The sequence below is a fragment of the Hemitrygon akajei genome, chromosome 11 (genome assembly GCF_048418815.1).
Source record: "Hemitrygon akajei chromosome 11, sHemAka1.3, whole genome shotgun sequence".
Lineage (NCBI taxonomy): Eukaryota > Metazoa > Chordata > Chondrichthyes > Myliobatiformes > Dasyatidae > Hemitrygon > Hemitrygon akajei.
The window spans coordinates 100,645,052-100,668,241 of NC_133134.1; the positions used below are offsets into that span (position 1 = coordinate 100,645,052).

Here is a 23,190-nt window from a genome sequence, read left to right on the forward strand (position 1 = left end):
TGTACATTGAAACACACAATAAAATGTCTCAAGCAACACACACAAAATGCTGGTGGAATGCAGCAGGCCAGGCAGCATCTATAGGAAGAAGCACTGTTGACGTTTCAGGCTGAGACCCTTCGTCGGGACTAACTGAAAGAAAAGATAGTAAGAGATTTGAAAGTAGGAGGGGGAGGGGGAAATGTGAAATGATAGGAGAAGACAGGAGGGGTGGGGTGAAGCTAAGAGCTGGAAAGGTGATTGGCAAAAAGGATACAGAGCTGGAGAAGGGAAAGGATCATGGGTCGGGAGGCCTAGGGAGAAAGAAAGGGGGAGGGGAGCACCAGAGGGAGATGAAGAACAGGCAGAGTGATGGGCGGAGAGAGAAAAAAAAGGAGGGGGGAAAATAAATAAATCAGGGATGGAGTAAGAAGGGGAGGAGGGGCATTAACGGAGGTTAGAGAAATCAATGTTCATGCCATCAGGTTGGAGGCTACCCAGACGGAATATAAGGTGTTGTTCCTCCATTAGTGCCCCTCCTCCCCTTCTTACTCCATCACTGATTTATTTATTTTTCCCCCCTCTTTTTTTCTCTCTCTGCCCATCACTCTGCCTGTTCTCCATCTCCCTCTGGTGCTCCCCTCCCGCTTTCTTTCTCCTTAGGCCTCCCGTCCCATGATCCTCTCCCTTCGCCAGCTCTGTATCCCTTTTGCCCATCACTTTTCCTGCTCTTAGCTTCACCCCACCCCCTCCTGTCTTCTGCTATCATGTCGGATTTCCTTCTCCCCCTCCTACTTTCAAATCTCTTACTATCTTTTCTTTCAGTTAGTCCTGACGAAGGGTCTTGGCCCGAAACATCAACAGTGCTTCTTCCTATATAGATGCTGCCTGGCCTGTTGCTTGAATTTCCAGCATCTGCAGATTTCCTTGTGTTAATGAAATATATCATTTGCATTAACAATCGACACACTGGGGGCAGCCTGCAAGTGTTACCACACAATCCAGTGCCAATATAGCATGTCCACCATGTTCAGCAGTACAACACGGTCTTGCATACACTTCACACAGATCCAATTATTACGCAGTGCACTGACGGAGTGCAAGGTAAAACAATAAAAGAATGGAGGATTAGATGTAACAGCTACAAAGAAAGTGCAGTGCAGATAAACTTTAAGGTCATAAACAGGTAGATTGTGAGGTCAAGAGTTCAATTTAGCATACTAGGGAAACCTTTAATAGTCTTATAGCAGCAGGGTAGAAGCTGTCCTTGAGCCTGGTGGTATGTGCTTTCAGGCTTTTCTATCTTCAGCTCGATGGGAGGGGGGAGGAGGGAGAACAACTTAGGTGGGAGGGGTGTTCAATTATGTTGGAAGTGGGAAGAGTAGGCAAGGTTCTTGGAGGGGAGGCTGTTACTGGGTTAGTGTGGAGGAAGCTGCATGGAGAAGATGGGCCAAAGGGACTTTCTGTGCACTGAGTAAATCTGTGTCTCTCTTGCCCCCGGCACAGGTGCAAACAGCATGGTGGAGAAGGTGGTGTGTGCCGGTTCCTGGGTCCACTTGCCGTGTAAGGTGGGATCGCGGCTGGCACGACTGAACTGGACTCAGAACGGGAGGGATGTGCTAATCTCTGGCCTGAAGCCCCAGCCCAGTGGCATTTCCTTCGCTGCCTCCAGCAATCACCAGGGGCTGTGGGAGTGCTGGGCTATGGAGAATGGGTTCCGCACCCTGGTGGCCAGTTATTTGCTGCGGCTGGTTGGGGTGTCCCGGACCGGGAATGAGATCAATGCCTCACGGTCAGCCAGCGAAGGACAGGCGTCCCAAACACATACCTACTTGGGTGAGCTGGTGGCGGTAAGCATGCTCCTCGCCACCGTGGTCCTGCTGGTGTCTGGCCTTGCTCTGAATCGCTACTGTAGTCATCGGAGGGCAAAGAAAAGAGTGGGGCATGGCGCTGAGTTGCGGTCGGAGGATCTGGGTGTCAGCGAGGGTGAGCTGGAGTCAGCACTCTTGAACAAGACTGCCGAGGGTGGCCCCACCTACCCAACACAGACCGGAGTGGTCAGCAGAGAGACCAAGTCACAGCCGGCAGCCAGCTCGGAACCCCGGAACAGAACTCCTTCATCCAACCCCCAGACACAAGTGGACATTTAGGATAGGGGGTATGGGAGGGTTTCACTAACCGCCGACTTCAAAATGGGGTGGGAGGTGGGGAGGGAGAAAGCACTTTGACGTTCCAGGGTTAACGTCAGGGCAAAGCCTCGGCCGCCCTCTCCACCCTGATTGGTCTTTCTGTCTTGGTGAGACTTCATCCACTACTTTTACTGTAAGTGCAACTCTGCGGGCAGAACGGTTCCCCACTGCGGTGCCTTTGCCTCCCCAGCTACCAGCCTTGCCCAGTCAGCAGGGGCGGTGTGTTATGGTAATGGGTTTATAATTGTCACCTGTACCGGGACACCGTGAAAAGTTTCTGTTTGTGTGCTGTCCATGTAAATCATTCCATACACATGTACAAAACAAACAATATCGTTCTACCTTGCAGTGCAGGTAGACAGTGAATTGCAAGGGCCACAACAAGGTAGTTTCGGAGATCTTTATCATATCACCGGTCCATTCAAAACTCTGATTACAGCAGGACAGAATCTTTCTTAAGACCGTAAGACATAGGAGGAAAATTAGTTGATTTGGCCCATCACATCATGCCTTTCCATCATGGCTGTCTTGTTATCCTCCTCAATCCTATGCTCCTGCCTTCTCTTCATAACCTTGACACCCTTACCAATCAAGTATCTATCAACCTCCCCTTTAAATATACACAATGAATTGGCCTCTACAGATGTCTATCGCAATAAAATCCACAGATTCACTGCCTTCTGACTAAAATTTTTCCTCATCTCTGTTCTAAACAGATGTCCTATTCTGAGGCTGTGCTCTCTTGTTCTATACTTTCCCCTATAAGAACATCCTTTTTACATCCATTCTATCTAGACCATTCAATATTCAATGGGTTTCAATGAGGTGCCCCTCATTCTTATAAACTCCAGTGAGTACAGGCCCAGAACCATCAAGCACTTCTCATATGTTAACCTTTTTATCCTCGTGAACCTCCACTGGACCATCTCCAATGCCAGCACATTATTTCTTAGAAGAGAAGCACAAAACTGCTCACAATTATCCAAGTATATCCCCAAGCCTCGAGGCACATGTTCTCAGGCTTGTGTATCTTCTGCAGGATGGTTGGGGGGGTGGTGGAGTAGAGAAGGTAGAATCCAGGGTGGGAAAAGTCCTTAATTGTGTTGACTGGTGGGGAGGTATTGACTCCAGATAGGGCAAGGGGAGACAGTCATCCTCATCAAGTCAAAGTGAGTTCTGTAGAATCTGTCACCCCTTCCTCCCCCAAACTACACAAGGCGAATGGGTGTGGGAACAGCTGGAGTCCTCACTGTACACTGAGGTGCCAATGTTGCAGACAGGAGTTGATTTTGATGGGATGGTATAGGTCATCGGGAGAGCCAGCCACTGGGACCGAGCTCGGAGCCCAGATTATTGTGGGGAGGTGCGCAGGATGGTGGAGTGACTTTGGGAGAGGATCCTTGTCAACATCACAGTCCATGAACACGAGGGTAATGAGCAAGGGAAAGCATCCAGAGAACACAGGTCGCCAGTGTCCTTGGTCAAACATCCTGCAGGACCCAGTTGCTATTTTGTCAAAATTAATAGAGTGTATAATCATTTCTAACATCTTTCTGCAAAGATAAAGCCGTGTCAATGATATCTGTTAAATTGTCTTTGTCTATCCAGTGCCCAACATCTGTATCAGTTACCATGTAATGCTACATACAGAAACAGGCCCTTTAGTCAATCTAGTATGTGCCAAACTGTTACTCTACCTAGTCCCATTGACCAACACCTGGACCAAAGTCCTGCAACCCCATTTTCATCCATGTACTTATCCAAACGTCTCTTAAATGTTGCAGTCAAACCCACATCCAACACTTCCTATGGCAGTTTGTTTCATACGAAACACCCTCTGAGGAAGAATATTTCAACTTTCACCCTCAACGTATGACCTCTACTCAGTGGAAAAAGACTGCTTGCATTTACCCTGGCTATATCACTCATAATTTTGTATATTTCTTTCAAATCTCCCCTCATTCTCCTGTGTTCTAGGGAATAAAGTCCTAAACCCTGTATTCAACATCTGTATCACATCAAATTCTGGCTGATTAACACAGCTTGCAATCTGTATCAACAGTTGGTATCTGTCGTTTAATAAGTGGTGGGTATCTACCAACAGCTTCTGCCTCAGCGTATCGATGATCAGTGTCTGCACAGTTACTACAGATTCTGGGACACTCAGCAAGACAGGCGGCATCTCCAGAGAGAGAAACAGAGTCAATAACCAATGGACAACATCTGCATCAGTAGTCCCCATCAGGTTAACATTCAGTCTCTAGTCATATAACATAGAACAGTACAGACATTTTGGTCCACAGTGTTGTGCCAAACTTTTAACCAACTCTAAAATCAATATAACCTTCCACTCCTACATAGCCCTCTATTTGTCTGTCATCCATGTGCATAACTAAGAGTCTTCAATGTAGAAGTCTCTACTACCACTCTTGGTAGCATGTTCCATGCACCTATCACTCTGTGTAAAAACCTACCCTATATTCCTCCTATACTTTCTTCCAACCAACTTGAAATTATGCCCCCTGGTACTAGCCAGCTCCACTTGGGGAAAAAGTCACTGACTGTCCACTCTATCTATGTCCCTTACGATTTTATACACCTCTAAAAAGTCATGTCTCATCCTCCTTTGCTCCAAAGAGAAAAGCCCCAATTCATCCTATCCTCATCAGACATGCTCTCTAATCCAGGCAGCATCATGGTAAATCTCCTCTGCACCCTCTCTAAAGCTTTCATGTCCTTCCCATAATGACAACAGGAACTGAACACAATATTCCAAATGTATTCTAACCATACTTTCGTACTGCACGAAATTCTGGTCTGGCTGTTGAAGGATTTGGATGTGATCCTGACCCTGGTGCATCTGAGCAGAATCCTTAGGTCACCCCTCCAACCTCCACCCCACTCTGCCTCCTCAATGATACCTGTATTTTCTGGCTGTGACTCCTGGGTCCCACGGGGATTAACTGTTGGGCTCCTGCTGCTGGCACCATGTGTCTTCATTCCAAGGTTACGGGCAATACGGAATTAATGCACAGGGGTTGGGGGCAGAATCGGGGGATATAGAGGAACTACAGAAGTGGGCGAAAACATAGAAAACAGTACCTAATGTGGAAAAATACGAGATTTAGCTTTATATGTAAACATACAGTGAAATGTGTTATTTGCATCAATGACCAACACAGCCTGAGGATGTGCTGAGGGCAGCCTGCAAGTGCACACAACTTAACCCGTACGTCTTTGGAATGTAAAACTGGAGCACACAAAGACCCACATGGTCACAAAAGAACATACAAACTCATTACAGACATTGGCAGAGTTGAACTGGCCCTGTAATAACTGCAGTACTGTGTCACCCCACTGGTGCCTAGAGCAGAATGTTTCTAAACTGGTTAAGAGATCAAATGTTGTTGCCATTCGGGGACCAGGGTGTTCCTGGACACAAGTAATGGTGAGAGCTCAGGTACACTTGTCGTTGAAGGCCATTAGGAAGGCAAGAAGAGTGATAATTCAGAATCAGGTTTAGTATCACTGACATGTGATATGGAAATGGACATCCACATGAGTCCCAGCTATGCCTGCCTTTTTGTCAGCTACATAGACGGTTCCAACTCTACATTGATGAATGCATTGATGCTGCTTCCTGCACCCATGTGGAGCTCGTCGACTTCATCAACTTTGCCTCCAACTTCCACCCTGCCTTCAAATTTACCTGGTTCATTTCCAACACCTTCCACCTCCTACTTGATCTTTCTGTCTTTATCTCTGGAAACAGCTTATCTGCTGATGTGTTTTATAAACACACTGACTCTCACAGCTACCTACACTACACCTCTCACCTTATCTCCTTACCTGCCCATCACCTCCCTCTGGAGCTCCTCCCCCTTCCCTTTCTTCCATGGCCTTCTGTCCTAACAGATTCCCCTTATCTCTTTCACCGATTGACTTCACAGCTCTTTACTCTCTCTGTTTTACCTATTTTTAAAACCTAAAACCTCCCGGTTTTACCTGTCCCTGTATTTCTTTCTCCCCTACCACCACCTTCTTACTCTGACTTCCCATCCTTTTTCTCCAGTTCTGATGAAGGAACTCGGACCGAAACGTCGACTGTTTACTCTTTTCCAATGATGCTACCTGAACTGCTGAGTTTCTCCAGCTTTTTGTGTGTGTTGTCATGAAATTTGTTGTCTTTGCGGCAGCAGTACAATGCAATACATAATAATAGAGAAAAACTGTGAATTACAGTAAGTATATATTTTAAATAGTTAAATAAGAAAAAGAAAAAATTTCAAGGAAATAGGAGATAACGTTCACGTGTTCAGTGTTCATTCAGAAATCGGTTGGCAGAGGGAAAGAAGCTGTTCCTGAATCATGTGTTACAATGAAAGAATTTAATAGAAGAGTAAAGAAGTACATGCATTTGTAAAAAGTAGTGCGGACACTAGACTGGGGTGTTGTGGAAAGTTCTGATCGCCCTATCCAAGGAGGGGTGTGCCTCCTCTAGAGACAAGATTCACCATTCACAGGGAGGAGACTGTACTCTCTAGTTTAGAAGGATGAGAAATCATACTGAAAATTTGTACAGAACTTGACGGAGAGCAGGGAGGTGATTTCACCCTGTTCAGGAGTCTAGGACCAAAGACGCGTTCACTCCAGACTGAGGAGAAAGGTAGCCTTTGGAGTTATTTCTGTGGAGGCCCCATGCTGGAATTCAGAAACTGGCAGATTTCTGGATATTAAGGGAGACATAGCTGAAAAATCAATCTGAGGCAAAAGGACAAGCATTCAACCCATCAAATCGATGCCGGCTCCAAAGCAATCCTATTTCCGTGTAACTTCTTCCACTTTCTCACCCACTCCCCTAGTTTCTGTCACTCTGGGGTAGCTTGCCAGCCCACCGCATATCACTAGTATGTGGAAGGAAGTTGTTGGGGACGGGGCCACAGGGTCACACGAAGAATGACGTGTAGACTCCACACAGATAGCGTTCAGTCCCCAGCGGTTGTCAAGCCTGTGTATAACTTCGTTTATCGTGGTGAGGTTGATCCATGGGTTGTCACTACACGGTCCCTGACAGATCGAGGCCAGGGTCCAGTAGCATGGAGTGCAATACCACTGGGGACCCTACACAGCAGGGGTAGGCCATCTGGCCCGCTGAGCCTGATTCAATAAGATCATGGCTGATCTGGCCATGGACTCATCTCCACCTCCCTGCTTCTTCCCTATAACCCTTAACTCCTCTACTATGCAAAAATCTGTCCAACCTTGTCTTAAACATATTAATTGAGGTAGCCTCCACTGCTTCACTGGGCAGAGAATTCCACCGATTTACCATTCTCTGGGAAAAGCAGTTCCTCCTCATCTCAGTCCTAAATCTACCCCGCGAATTTTGAGGCTGTCCCCTAGTTCTAGTCTCACCTACCAGTGGAAACAACTTCCCTGCCTCTGTATTATCTATCACTTTCTATTTTATACGTTTCTATAAAATCTCCTCTCATTCTTCTGAATTCCAGCGAGTACAGTCCCAGGCGACTCAATCTCTCCTGATAGTCTACCCCCTCATCTCTAGAATCAACACTGCCGTGTCCTTCCTCCGTCTTTATCACCGTTGTGATGTATCGTCTTCTCGCTCCACCGGTGAAATTTTGGTTAGATTGTTCTTTGGCTGGAACCTCGCCCTTCACCTTGCCGCCGTGGGTGACCCTACCAGGAGCTAAACTCCAGGCGGCATCTCTCTCGAAATTTCACAAACTCACCAAGCCTCTCCACCACGACAAAATGATGAACCTCGGGTCTCTGTGCCGGGAGGCAGCAGCCCCGCCTAGTGGTCCGAGTTTCTCTATTTTCTCTGCAGCCTCCATGTGCGCCTGGTGCAATATAACACAACAGGGATTATCTGACCGATTCCAAACTGATTCCATGTTCGTCACCGCTTCCACAGCAAAGCAGTTTAAACCCTACTCTGCTTCTGACACTGAAGAAATTCTGACGGAGGCACCAGAGAAGTTAAGGACGCTGGAATCTGGAGCAGACATATTCTGCTGAGGAACTCAGCGGGTCGAGTAGCATCTGTAGGAGGACAGGAAATGTCGACATTTTGAGTCGAAACCCTGCATCAATAATTTCTTTTCCCGCTGTTTCAGGTTGGTCAGTGGTGAATTTGCTGCAGGGGGCGTGGAGTGGCTTTGGCCAATGGATTCTATGTCCAATTTCTCTCCGTAAGTTAGAATCAGCGGACCAGTTGTCATCCCAGGACATGGAGATGTAGAGCAGTTCAAAACTAGGTCCTTCAGCCCAACTAGTCCGTGCCGATCTGTAATTCTACCAAGTCCCATCGACCAGTATCTGGACCTCAGCCTCCTCTTCATGTACTTGTCAAAATATAAATGTTGCAATTGAACCCTCATCCGCTACTTCTGCTGGCTTCATCCTGAGTCTCCCTTTCGCCCAGACCAACTACACTTCCATTCTGGAGGAACTGAGGGGGCAGGCAGCGTCTGGAGAGGCAAATAAGACCATAAGATACAGTAGCAGAAGTAGGCCATTTGACCCATCAAGTCTGCTCCGCTATTCCCTCATTTTCCCTCTTAGCCCCAACCTATCAGCATTATCAATCCAGTTCCCATTCCCCTACCAAATTAGTTTTAACCTTCCTGAACAGCCCTAGCAAATCTGCCCACAAGGAAATTTTTATCCCCGTCGGGTTCAGGTGCAATCTATCCCTTTTGTACAGGCCAGACCTTCCCAGAAGAGATCCCAATGATCCATAAATGTGAAACCCTGCCCTCTGCACCAATTCCTGAGCCACGAATTTATCTGCAAAAGCAACCTATTGCTCTCACTGGCGCGTGGCACAGACAGCAATCCAGAGATTACTATCCTGGAGGTCCTGTTATTCAGCCTTCTACCTAGCTCTCTAAAATCTATCTTCAGGGCCTCCTTGCCTTGCTTACCTATGTCATTGATGCCAATATGTACCAACGTGTCATGGGTGCCAATATCTGAGGCTGCTCACCCGTCCCCTTTAGAATGCCGTGGACCCAGTCTGAGACATTCCTGACCATGGTACTTGGGAGGCAACATATAATCAGGGTGTCTATCTCATCTCTATTCCTCTGACTATAACCACTGCAATCTTCTTCAAGCAACACACACAAAATGCTGGTGGAACACAGCAGGCCAGGCAACATCTATAGGGCCGAGACCCTTTGTCCTGAAACGTCAACAGTGCTTCTCCCTATAGATGCTGCCTGGCCTGCTGCATTCCACCAGCATTTTTTGTGTGTTGCTTGAATTTCCAGCATCTGCAGATTTCCTCGTGTTTGCAATCCTCTTCTCTTTTGTACCCTTCTGAGCCACAACGCCAGACTCAATGCTAAAGACCGGTCACTACAAACTACAACTTCCCCCCCAACAGTATCCAAAGTTGTATATTATTATCAAGGGGAACTGGGGAACTGGCATAGGTGTACTCCGCACTTGCTGCCCATTTCCCTTGCTTCTCCTGACAGTTGTCCAGTTACCTGTCTCCTGCAACCCATGGGTGACTACCTCTCTGTAGCGCTTACCTATCACTTCCTCAGTTTCCTGTATGAGCCGAAGAGCACTGAGCCTCTGCTCCAATTCCTTAACACACTCTCTAAGGAGCTACATATCGTGCACCTGTTGCTGATGTGGTCATCTGGGAGACGTGCAGCCTTCCAGAATTCCCACGCCTCACATACAGAGCAAAACACTGCCCCTGGAGCCATTCACACTGCACTAACTGTGCCCTTACAGATGAGGAATAAAGAAGACGAAGAAGAAATTTACCAGATACTTACTCCACCCAAGCCTGATGAGCCAAATCCACTCCATTCACACAATGGCATCTCCAGCATTGGCCTACTCGCATCATACCCCACTCACACAATGGCCACACTGCTTGCTCCTGCCTTATTTTTATTCGCTCTTTCTAACAAATCCTATTCACTGACTGGGCGCAATCCAACTCCTAAAAACTGTCGCAAAGTGCTGCCTTCTTAATCTTCAGCTGCAAACCTAAGTGAAAACGTACCTTCTTGTCGAGCTCATTGATTGGGCGCAGTCCAAGAAATGGAGACCTACTGTCTACTTGCTCCCACAGATAGTCTGATCTACTGTTCCTGCACTATCTTGTGTGTTGCTCCAGATTCCAACATCCGTCACCTCCCAAGTTCACGGTTAGTTTTATTGTCATTCATCCATATTCATGTATACTACAAAACAAAACAACATTCCTCCAGACCAAAGTGCACAACACAGTACATATAACTCACACACGTAACACATAAAGTAATATTGGTACAAATAAATTAGCAAATAATAAGATGCATATATGACATAAGTTAAAAAGTACACAGTGTAACGCTATGGTTGACGGCAGGGAGTTGAGCAGAGCCTGGGGGAAGAAACTGTCTCCTATGCTAAAGGTTCTTGTCCTAATACTACAGTACTGTACTTCCTGCCTGTTGGTCGCTGATCAAAGAGATTGCTGGACGGTTGGGAGGGATCATTAACAATGCCAAGAGCCCCTGATAAAGATCTCTAACGGGTGGAAGAGACTCCACCTCCCGCATTACCACGGACCTATCTCTGATTGTGCTTTATTTTTGTGCTAACACCTTCTGCATCACAATGTTCATTGTCTTCAACAATTTAAGTTCATGTTCAGTTTCTGTCATTCAACTGGATACCACCATACGAAACAATGTTCCTATGAGCCAAGATGCACAACACAGTGCATGTAAGTCACACATATAAAATATTACCAAAAATAATTCAACCAATAATAAGGTGCATTTACATGTTTAAAAAGTAAACTGTAGCTGAAAACTGCATCTCCCATATCTGCACGCCTCCTCCTTCCCCCAGAACAAGTCAGTCTGCCTGGATGACTGATTTCTGAGAAGTACCACATTGACCCGCAGGTCACACAAAACGCTAAGCGAATTCAACAGGAGGCAGTGTCTGTGGAGGGGAAACAGTCAACCTTTCGGCCCAAGACCTTTCACCGGGACTCCAGCGCTGTTCCGGGTTCCAGCGTCATTCCAGTGTCCCCAGCCTGGAGAGTCACAATCCCGCCCTCCAGTATGCCCAGGAGAATGACGCCCCTTCCCCCACCTTGGGTTCATGGACCAGTTCACACAGGGGGTGAGGTGGTGAAGAATATACCTGAGACCTGGGTATAAATTCCACCACTGCAGCTAATTGATGCCAGTTAATTATCCGGAATTAACATCAGAAAACCGATTCTGACTGATGTACGCCTGTGGCGCAAACTCGGCTGGTTCAATTATATCCTCCATGGAGGGATCTGCCGCCGGCCCTTCTGTGGAAGGTTCCTGGAGATCCTCTCTATGCCTCTGATGCTGATCGGGGAGCCCAGCAGAGGGCAGGAGAGGAGCAGAGATCGCAGCTGCGGCTCCGGTCAACAGTCAGGGACTGTTCTTTTCGGTCCTTTTCTTTCTCTTCTTTCTTTCTCTCCCTCGCTCTTACTCACTTTCTTTCCTTCTTTCTTTCTTTCTTTCTTTCTTTCTTTCTTTCTTTCTTTCTTTCTTTCTTTCTTTCTTTCTTTCTTTCTTTCTTTCTTTCTTTCTTTCTTTCTCTCCTCTCTCGCACTTTCCCTCCCTCCCACCCTTCCTCTCTCCCTCTCTCTCTCTCTCTCTATCTCATTTCCCTCCTTCCTTTTGAATTTCTTCACCTGTCTTTCTTTCGATTCTCTCTGTCAGGTCTTCCAACACAGTCCGAGGATGTGCTGGGGGCAGCCCGCTAGTGTGGTCACGTTTCCAGCGCCAGCACAGCAAGCACATCACCTATTACCCCTGACCCATATGCCTCCGGGCTTCTCTCACATTCCGAAGACATCCGATTAGAATTGGGGGTAGTGAGTTGCGAGGTGTAGCTTGAGGACACTTGCTTGCTGCACACGGTGACCTGAGCCACAAACCATGCGAGTGCGGGCGTCTCTCCTGTGCATTCTGTAGGATGGGATGGTATTAAAAGTCTGGAACATCACATCCTCAGAATGTTTTTGTCGTGGGTTCTGTATGTTTCAAAGTGCATGTGACAAATAATGTTTAATCTTTATGTGGAAGAAAATCGCTGCACCAGAAGGAAACCCACGCAGTCCCGGGGAAAACGTAGAAACTCCTCACAGGACAGCGGCTGAAATCGAGCCTCGACCGCTGTCGCTGTAAAGAATTGCACTAACCAATACGCTACCGCAGCCGCCATCCCCTCCCCTCTGCACGGTTACTCCTGGATCAGTTTGCCTGGTCCAGGGTTCCCCTTTCCGGCTGCATTTTCTAGTCTCTTTTATGCCATTTATCCCCACTGCTGTTCCCTGGTCTGGACACCTTCTGCTCCGTACTCTGTTGTATCTTTCTCCAGACTGGTTATCTAGATTGGGATCCCTGCTCCCCTCTGTCACATCCCACCCTGTGATATCAGGACCAGCCATCATTTCCTCTTTACTGTCCTTTCCCAAAGTGTCCGAGAATGCTTAATTCCCAACATTGGTCAGTTTGCAACCACAGCTCTAAAATGGCCATTAGAAGGCTCCTAGTTATTTTAATTTGTCTCACTAATTCCTCGATCTTGTGACAGATGTTACTTGCATTGCATTTAAAGAGCCCGGATCTTTCTCTGAGATTTTCAAGATCAGAATCTGGTTTAATATCACTGACACACAGTATGTTATGAAGTTTGTTGTCTTGCAGCAGAGGTACAGTTCAGTACATTAAAAATACAGCAAATTACAATAAGAATTATATTTAAATAGTGCAAAAAGAAAACAAAAAAGATCATGTTAATGGACCATTCAGAATTCTGCTGGTGGGGGTGGAGAGGAAGAAACTGTTCCTAAAATGTTGAGTGTGTGTCTTTGGGCTCCTGAACCCCTTCCCAGATGGTAGTAATGAGAAGACGGCATGGCCAAAGGTCCATGAGCCAGTCCTCATTAGAGGTTTGGAGATGGAATAGCTTAGTAACTTTAATTCTGTTGGCGTTATCATATCAGAGGATCTGTCCTGGAACCAGCACATAAGGGTCATTACAAAGAAAGCATGGCAGTTCTACTTTCTGAGAAGTTTGCACCGTTTCTGCATGGCATCAAAACTTTTAACAAACTTCTATAGATGCACAGAGGAGAGTAACCTGACTGATTGCATCACGGCCTTATACAGAAACAACGTACATGAACAGAAATGCCTACAAAATTAGTGGATACAGCCCAGTCTGTCATAGCCAAAACCCTCCCTGCCACTGAGCACAACTACAAAGGAGCGCTGCTACTAGAAAGCATCATCCATTATCAAATGCCCCCGCCATCCAGGCCATGCTCTCGTTTCGCTGCTGCTATCTGGATGGAAGTACAGGAGCCTTAGGTTCACCAGTAGGTTCAGGAACAGTTATATATATAAGCGATATAATTTTTAGAAAAAAAAATTAACAAACAAAACACAACCAACCAAGCAAAAAAAAGACAAACTGCAAATGAAATTCATGTTGAGAGCACGAGTTCTCTGTAATAAACAAAGATATTACTTCATGTTCTACTTGAAACAATAGAATCTTGAACCGGAATGGATAACTTCACTCACCCCAACACAGAACTATTCCACAACCTATAGGCTCACTTTCAAAGACCCTGCAACTGAGGTTCTCGGTATTTATTTATCTGTCAGTCTGTCTATCTGTCTGTTTCTTTGTATTTTCACAGTTTGCTGTCTTTTACATGTTGGTAGTTTGTCAGTCTTTATGTGCACTTTTTCAATGTACATTTATTATCAAAAGTATGTATGCAGTATACAACCCTGAGATTTGTCTTCCCACAGAGAGCCACAAAACGAAGTAAAACCATGGTACCCGTCAAAGAAAAGCATCAAACCCCATGGCACAAAAAACAACAAATTGTGCACACTGCAAAAAACAAGCAAGAAGCAGAGTGCCAAACACCAAAGCACAGAGTCATTGAAAAACTCTAGAAATGTTCCGTTCAGCTGAGCCCAGCTGTTTAGTGTTGTGTCGTTAGTTGAGTACAAAGCCAGTCCGCCCCCATTAAAATCGCACAAAAGAGGAGAGAACAGAACACAGAAACACATCATAAAATGAGCTACGGAGTCCAATCCACAAACCGCGTTGATTAAACCTTGCCCAAGACCCAAAACTCCAGTGCCATTGTTCGGCAGCATCCAGTGAGAGGGAGAAAGAGAACAATCGAACACAGGCACCTTCCTCTGGCAGCAACAAGCGAGAAGGGAAGGGAGAGACTGGTCAAATGCAGGCAGATGGCATTGAACACCCACTCGCCTTCCGCTCTCGTCCTCAGTGTCCAACAAACCACCTACTTAACACTAGTGTAATCATAGAACAATTTGCAATGAACTCTTAACCTATTTCTTTGGACTGTGGGAAGAAACCGGAGCCACTGGATGAAAGCCATGCAGTAACGGGAACAACATACACCCTCCTTACAGACCGCGTCGAAATTGAACTCCGAACTTCGGAACGTCCCGAGCTGCAGTAGCATCGCAGTAACCGCTACATTACCGTGGCGACTGGAATAATTTTATAATAATATTTATTTTCTTGCAGGCATATGCAGGGAAAAAAAAGCGATATAATTTTTCGAAAAAAACATACATCAACAAACAAAACACAACCAACCAAGCAAAAAAAAGACAAACTGCAAATGAAATTCATGTTGAGAGCACGAGTTCTCCGTAATAAGCAAAGATATTACTTCATGTTCTACTCCAACCCCAGGAGATGTCCCTAAATCCAAGCAGCCATGGGCTTTTTCGCACTATTTATTTAGTTTGTAACTGATAGTAATTGGCCTTGCCCTGTGGTGCTGCCAGAAAACAACAAATTCTACGACATATGTCGGAAATAAGACCGTATATCTACAGAATATTGAAAGGCAGAGATAGAGTGGACGTGGAGAGGATGTTTCCAATAGTGGGGAAGACTAAGACCAGAATAGAGGGCCATCCCTTTAGAATAGAGATGAGGAGGAATTTCTTTAGCCAGAGGGTGGTGAATCTGTGGAATTCATTGCCACAGACGGCTGTGGAGGTCAAGTCCTTGGGTATATTTACAGCGGAGATTGAAAGGTTCTCTAAGTTCTTGATTAGTACGGCGTCAAATGTTGCCGGGAGAAGGCAGGAGAGTTGGGATTGAGAGGGAAAACAAACCTACCTTGTTAGAATGAGGGAGTAGACTCGGTAGGCCGAATGGCCTAATTCTGCTTCTGTCTTCTTAAGGCAGTGCTGCCCTTGGGATCTTGCTGTGCTTGTGTGCTGCAAGTGACCATCCTGGTTCGTGAGTCACCACATTGTCCGGGCAGGTGGTATGGGAGGAGAGGGATGTATGTCCGTCCTTGCCCTGGTCCTCTGCCGCATCCGGCGGAGGGGCACGCTGCTCCCCACCTGCATCTGGCAGCTGTCCCAGTAGGAACCTTGCCTAAACCTTCACTCCTCTGATCCCCTGTGTGGGGTAGCCTAGGACTGCATCCATCCACTATTTTCGGGAGCAAGGTACACAGATGGACAATGGTCAGTGGGTAAAACCCTGACAGTGGGGCAGGAGGTGTCTGAGTCAGTGGAAGGCTTCTCCAGCCTCTCCCCTTCCGTTCCCACCCACTCCAGACCAGCCTTCAGCTGAACCAGATCGGAATATCCTCCCCAGCCTCCATAAACCCTTCTAGTTGGGTCCCAAACCATTCTGTTCCTAGATGACTGCTTGCCCTGGGATATTAAAAGGAGTGTAGGGAGGTGTCAGTGGAGTTCCCTATGGGAGAAGCGGAGTGGGATGGAGACTGGAATGAAGACTGGGATCGAGATTTGGATAGGGATCAGGACTGGCATGGAAGCTGGGACCGGGATCATGATCGGGATGGGGCAGTGCTGAGCAGGAGTCAGTCTTTGACTGCACTCGCTCTCCAGCTGAGGGAGGCAGCTGGCCACAAGCCCTGGAACGGCTGCAGCTCTCTCCATTCCGGCTAATTATAGATGGCTCAGGCCATTAGAGTGGGGAGAGAGGCCCAGCAATATACATCTGTCTCCTGACCCTTTCTGCAAGATGACCCGCCTGTAATGATTATCCAATTAATAATTGATAACAAGCATTAAATTCGAGCTCAAACCATCCAAACATGTCACCTCTTGCACTCCTGCAAAACAGTTCAACAAACACACAACAACAAGAGCGTCTCCATGTCAACACTAGTAAGTACTGTATACCACTCCCTGTAATAACACATCCCGCACATTGTAAAGCTGTCACAATCTACACCCCTCACTGTAACACTGATCCACTCCACACTGTCGCTGTAACACCTGCATACCCCGCACCCCTCTGTCTGTAACACAGACACACCCTACACCCCTCACTGTAACACTGACACACCCTACACCCCTCACTGTAACACTGACACACCTCACACACCTCACTGTAACACTGACACACCCCACACCCCTCACTGTGACACTGACACACCCCACACCCCTCACTGTAACACTGACACACTTCACACACCTCACTGTAACACTGACACACCCCACACCCCTCACTGTAACACTGACACACTTCACACACCTCACTGTAACACTGACACACCCCACACCCCTCACTGTAACACTGACACACCCACACCCCTCACTGTAACACTGACACACCCCACACCCCTCACTGTAACACTGACACACCCCACACCCCTCACTGTGACACTGACACACCTCACACCCCCTCACTGTGACACTGACACACCCCACACCCCTCACTGTAACACTGACACACCTCACACCCCTCACTGTAACACTGACACACCCCACACCCCTCACTGTAACACTGACACACCTCACACCCCTCACTGTAACACTGACACACCCTACACCCCTCACTGTAACACTGACACACCTCACACCCCTCACTGAAACACTGACACACCCTACACCCCTCACTGTGACACTGACACACCCTACACCCCTCACTGTAACACTGATCCACTCCACACCCCTCACTGTAACACCTGCATACCCCGCACCCCTCTGTCTGTAACACAGACACACCCCACACCCCTCACTGTAACACTGACACACCTCACACCCCTCACTGAAACACTGACACACCCTACACCCCTCACTGTAACACTGACACACCCTACACCCCTCACTGTGACACTGACACACCCTACACCACACCGTTCATTGGATGGGTGTGGAGTAGAAGACTCAGGAAGTCACACTGTAGTATTGGAGTATCGTGTGCAGGTCTGGTTACCCCATTACAGGAAGAATGTGGAAGATCTGGTGAGGGTGTTCTCTGGGATGCTGCCTGGATTAGAGGGTATGGTAGTGTTAGTTATAAGGGGAGGGGTTGGATTGTTTGTTCCGTAACAGTGGAGGATTGGGGGTTGGGGGTGGGCTGTGGCAAGTCATATAGAAGCTGATAGGATTATGGCATGCACAGATTGCACAGTCAGAGTCTTCCCCAAGGTGACAATGTCAAATACTTGACAACACAGCTTTAAGGTGAGAGGGGCCGATGTTTAAAGGAGATGTGAGGGGCAAGTTTTTACACAGAGAATGGTGAGTGGCTAAAGTACACTGCCAGGTGTGGTGGAAGCAGATATGATGAAGGTGTTTAGGAAGCATTTGAACAGAGGGATAATGATCATTAACAGGGAGAAGTAAGTTAATTTATCAATATGGTCAGCAAGGTCATTGTGGGCTGAAGGGTCTTTTCCTGTGCTGTATCATTATATTCTCCACACCGTCCTGTCACACCAACCCATCACACAGTCCACACCATCCCATCACACCAACCAGTCACACAATCAACATAGTCCCGTTACACCATTCCATCACACAGTCCACACCGTTCCATCACACCTTCCCGTAACACAGTCTACACCATCGCATCACACAGTCCCATCACACTGTTCTGTAAACTCCATCCTGTCACACACTCCACACCAGCCCTTCGCACATTCAACATCGTCCCATCACACTCCCCAGTCACACAGTCCATACTGTCCCATCACATAATCCAAACTATCCCATCACACAGTCCATACCATCTCATCACACTCTCCGGTCACAGTCCACACAGTTCCATTGCATTGTACCATCACACAGACTACATGGTCCCATCAACCTGTCCACACCACCCCATCACATAGTCCCAGAGACACAGATTGAAGCTCTCTCTACACTGTTCCATGATACACTCGGGGGGCGGGGGGGGAGATTAGCCACAGGGTGAAGATCTCTCTATCCTGTCATCCCAACACTGTCCAGTATCCAATGATCGGACACATTTATTGACGACAAAAGCAAGCTTTGTGTGAACGCTCCGGGACCCCCAGGGCTCCAGTGAAGATGCTCAGGGTGTGACAACCTAGTCGTTTACAGGGAGCGCCACTCCCCTTAACTTGTTGGCCAGAGACATACTTTAGCCCTGAGAATCTACAGCCTCTCGTTTCGTCCATTCCCCTTTCCTCACTTCCTTACCCCCTCTCACTCTCACTACCAACGTTATTCTCTGAAAGCTTCGCTCCTTCCTTCTCACTGTTCACTGTTCCTGTGTCACAGCACCTATAACTGAAAGTGTCGGCCAAGTACACGTTGAATAATTCACCACACCCCATCTCGTAACCCCTCCAGCCCCTACACCACTCCACATCTCTGTAACCCTCCCCTCCGATCTCTACAATATTCTCCGTCTCTGTAACACTCCCCCCCCCGCCCGTATCTCCCTCCCCTGCCTGTGTGACCCCCACCCCGACCCCTACATCCTCCCTGTCTGTGTAACCCCCTCCGACTTTCGGCTCCACCTGCACCCCCACCCGGTACCGGAGCCCGAGCTGGAAGCCGCCGGCATCGGCGAGAGAGAAAAGGTATGTTCACACTGGGAATTCTGTCGGAAAATCTATAATGGCTCATCGCAATTATCGTGGCTGGCTACATTAACTCGGAGAGCTGCCCAATGCTCGCCCCCTCCCTCACTGTGTAAATCTATTTGTCAAAACACACACAGCAATCTTCGACAGGTTACAGACGCTAGGGAGCACGAAGGCTCCGGAGGGAACATCCCTTTAATTTGCACACTTGCCTTTAAGAGCTGCCCCTCTGACAGTCCAGGAACAGAGCGGAGCCCGGAATGTGAAGTGACCAGCCGTCTCCCTCCCGCTCTCTCTGGCCCCTTTCACTTTCCCTCCACCCCTGTGTGACTCTCTCTGCCTCCAGGAGTCTCGCACCCTACCCCTCTCTCCCTTTTCCACTCTCCGTCCCCCTCTCAATCTCTCTGCCACTCTCTCCTGCCCTCCCTCTCTCCTCTACTGCTGCTGCCTCTTCTCCCGATGTGATACACACTCTCTGTCTCTGTCTGTTTCTCTCTCTCACCCTCTCTCCCCCATACAATCTCTTTCTGTTCTCTCCTTTATCTTTCACACTTCCCTCTCTATTTCCCTCTCCCTCACCCCCTTTCCATCTCTGTCCTCTCTCCCCATCTCTGATATTTGAACCCTCTTCTCCCTTCTCTCTCCCCCTCTATTCCTCCCTCTTCCTCCTTCTCCTATTTCTGTCTTTCTCTCTGTCTCTCTCCCATTCCCTGTCACTCTCTTTCTTCCCCTCCATCTCTACTCTCTTCCTCTCCCCCTCCCTCTCTCTCCTTCCCTCTCCCTCCTTCCCTCCCCGCTCCCCCACACTCTGTGTCCCTTTGGGTGGGGAGCTGAGAATGGGCCGCTCTCTCCGTCCCAGGACCCTGGTTCAGTTGATACTGCTGCCTCTGCTGTGCCGTTGGAACGTGGCTGCCTGTCCCACCCACTGCAAGTGCTCTCCCACCTCGGTCGAGTGCACTGAGGCTGGCGTGGGTGAGGGTTTCCCCTTCCTGGACCCGGACGAGAGAGCCAACGTAACTGAGATGTGAGTACAGGTACAGCTCTCCCCCCACCCAGATCCCCATCAGCCTCAGACCCACACATCCCTCCCCCCCCCCCCCCCGGTCTCCGTGGTTCACCCTGGGTAGCGGCTTTGCACCAGTAGGCCATTACCCCCAAAACCTCGCCCTGGAGACTGCAGGAAGCGGCATAGTTACTCTCCTCTGACCAGCAACGCCGTGGTCCCCGCAGCTGCAACAACGCAGGAAGATGCCTAAGGTTGCAACAGGGTGTCCTGACCGGCTGGGGAGGAACAGGGGTCCCACAAAGGTGTGTTCAGGAATGAGCACGTAGGGCAGAGAGGCTGGGAGGATAAGGAAGAAATTCCAGAGCTTGGGACCTGGACAGTTTAAGGCAGGGCTGCTGGTAACAGAGCAGTCAGATCAGGTTAATAGGGAGGGTGAAATCTGAGGGGTAGAGAGGATGGAGATGAGTATTTGAACCAGAGATAGGGAGGGGTGTGGGGATATGGAGATCCGGTCCCAGATCTTCACCCTCTCCATGACACCCTCTGGCCCCTGCTCCTCTCCGCAGCCCCTACAACCCTCCTACTTTACAAACACCTAAACACAATCCAGAGAGAGGCAATCTGCCAGGGTTCCTGCTCACTATCACTCTCTGGTTCCCTGTGACCCAGCTTCATTGGGCTCTAGAGGGCTGAACCCCTCTCTCCAAGAGGAAGGAAGTGGGGGAGAATACACCAGCCTTTTTGCCCAGTGTCCTTCACCCACAGACTAGGGAATGACTAACCCCCCGCCCACTTACCCTCTCTTTGTGGGATATGGGAGAGGAACCTCTCCTCTTCAATTCATGGTTCATGTGTACTGGGTTCACGCGTCACCTCCTTGCCCTGCTCACCCCTATGTTAGCAGCCCCACCTTGGGTCACAAGTGCTGTCACCAGCTGGCATAGTGCAGGCGGCTTGGCAAATGAGCAAACCCAGGGGATGCCCCTTACAAGAGGAGAGGCCATTAAGCAGGCCTCCACATGCTGACACTACATGCCACCACAGCAGTCTCCCCAGGGTCTCGTCCCAGCTTCGAGAGGAAGCCAAGCAGGAGGTTGTACATGGGGCTGGAAACATGTGTCAGTGTGTCCAGGCACGTATGTGTATGCGTGTGAGTGTACATGTGTATATTTATGTGCATGTCATGCGACTGCATGTGTTTGTGTGTATGTATGGCATGTGCATGTGTTCACGTGCATGTTTGTGTGTGTGTATGTTAGTATGTGTATGAGTGTTCAGATTCAGATTTATCTATGACATGTACATCAAAACTCCAATGACATTTTTCACTGTATGTTAACAACCAATTCAGCCTAAGACTGTGCTGGAGAAGACTGCAGTGTTGCCACAATTTCCAGCGGCAACACAGCATGCCCTCACTGTTCAGCAGAACAACACAAATGACAAAAACAACAAAAACTCTCCTCTGTGTATGTGTATCATTTATCACAAATCTGCATGTATGTCTGTATGTCCGTGTGTGCTCTGTACATCAATGCATACATGTCTGTGTATGTGCATGGCTTTGTGTGCGTGCATGAGAGAGAGAGAGAGAGGAGAGAGAGAGAGAGAGAGAGAGAGAGGGAGAGGGAGAGGGAGAGGGAGAGAGAGAGAGAGAGAGAGAGAGAGAGAGAGAGAGAGAGAGAGAGAGAGAGAGAGAGAGAGACTTGTGTTCCAGGACACAGTTGTGCATATGTGTGGCTGCAATCATATGAGATTAAGCACATGTGCTGGTCAAAACATTCACCACTGACTGTGGGTTTGGGAGAGCCGAGAAGCTCGGTGCGGTGTTCAGCAGGGTGGGGGAGGGCTCACTGAATGGCATCACTCCCCACCTCTGATGTCTGTGTCTCTTACAGTTACATTGAGGGCCAGGCTGGCCTGAAGCGCCTGACTGCATCCGACCTGGAGTACTACAGCAAGCTCAGGAACCTGTGAGTGACCACATGGTGTGCAGAGTAACAGTAGCTCCTCACCTGGTCAGGAGTAATGATCCCTCACCTGGCCAGTATAATAGTCCCTCACCTGGTAGGGAGTAATGATCCTCACCTGGATGGGAGTAATGATCCCTCACCTGGTAGGGAGTAATGATCCTCACCTGGATGGGAGTAATAATCCTTTGCCTCGCCAGTATAATAAGACCATAAGACATAAGAGCTGAATTAGGCCATCTGGCCCATCGAGTCTGCTCCACCGTTCAATCATGGCTGATCCTTTTTCTTCACTCCTCAACCCCAGTTCCCAGCCTTTTCCCCGTAAGCTTGATACCATGTCCAATCAAGAACCTATCAATCTCTGCCTTAAATACACCCAATCCCTGCCTTAAATTTCTCCTCACCTTTGTTTTGAGGCTGTGCCCTCATGTCCTAGACTCTCCCACTATGGGGAACATCCTTTCCACATCTGCCCTGTCTAGGCCTTTCAACATTCGAAAGGTTTTAATAAGATTTCCCCTCATCCTTCAGAATTCCAGCAAGTACAGACCCAGAGCCATCATTAGTTCCTCGTATGGTAACCCTTTCATTTCTGGAATTATCCTAATAGTCCCTCACCTGGACTGGAGTACGCATTGCCTAGAGCTTTCGTTCTTGGAGATAGCAATGTTCAGGAACCTCGGATGACAAGATGTTGTAAACTTATAATTTTAATGAAGGCCAATAGAATGCTTGCCTTTATTAGTCAAGACATTGAGTTCAAAATTCAGGAAGTTATGTCGCAGCTTTATAAAACTATAGATAGATGGCAACTGGAGTATTTCATGCAGTTCTGGTCACTCCATTCTAGGAAGGACGTTGAGGCTTTGCAGAGAGTGCAGAAGTTTACAAGGACACTGCCTGAATTAGAGGGCATGTGCTATATGGAGAGTTGGACAAATTGGGCTGTTTTCTCTGGAGCAGTGAAGCCTGAGGGGAAATCTGATAAAGGCTTATAAGATTCTGAGGGGCAGAGATAGAGTAGACAGACAATATCTTTTTCCTAGAGTTGAAATGTCTAATACTAGAGGGTGTGCATTTAAGATAAGAGGAGGTCACTTCAAAAGAGATGCGAGAGGCAGA

The 23,190-nt window shown here is 48.0% G+C and overlaps 2 protein-coding genes across 4 annotated transcripts in view; both read left to right on the forward strand.

Annotated features, from left to right (window-relative positions):
* LOC140735850 (semaphorin-4B-like) overlaps positions 1-4,221 on the forward strand; it is a 104,777-nt gene extending 100,556 nt beyond the window's left edge. For all 3 annotated transcript variants that reach the window (XM_073061377.1, XM_073061376.1, XM_073061378.1), the window contains one exon: positions 1,486-4,221. In XM_073061377.1, the coding sequence (XP_072917478.1) occupies positions 1,486-2,129 (644 nt within the window). In that variant the 3' untranslated portion in view covers positions 2,130-4,221. The remainder of the gene's footprint in view (positions 1-1,485) is intronic.
* A 15,127-nt stretch (positions 4,222-19,348) lies between these two features.
* LOC140735154 (high affinity nerve growth factor receptor-like) overlaps positions 19,349-23,190 on the forward strand; it is a 46,623-nt gene continuing 42,781 nt past the window's right edge. Inside the window, exons 1-2 of the mRNA XM_073059943.1 lie at positions 19,349-20,113; positions 21,994-22,068. Of these exons, the coding sequence (XP_072916044.1) occupies positions 19,926-20,113; positions 21,994-22,068 (263 nt within the window). The 5' untranslated portion in view covers positions 19,349-19,925. The remainder of the gene's footprint in view (positions 20,114-21,993; positions 22,069-23,190) is intronic.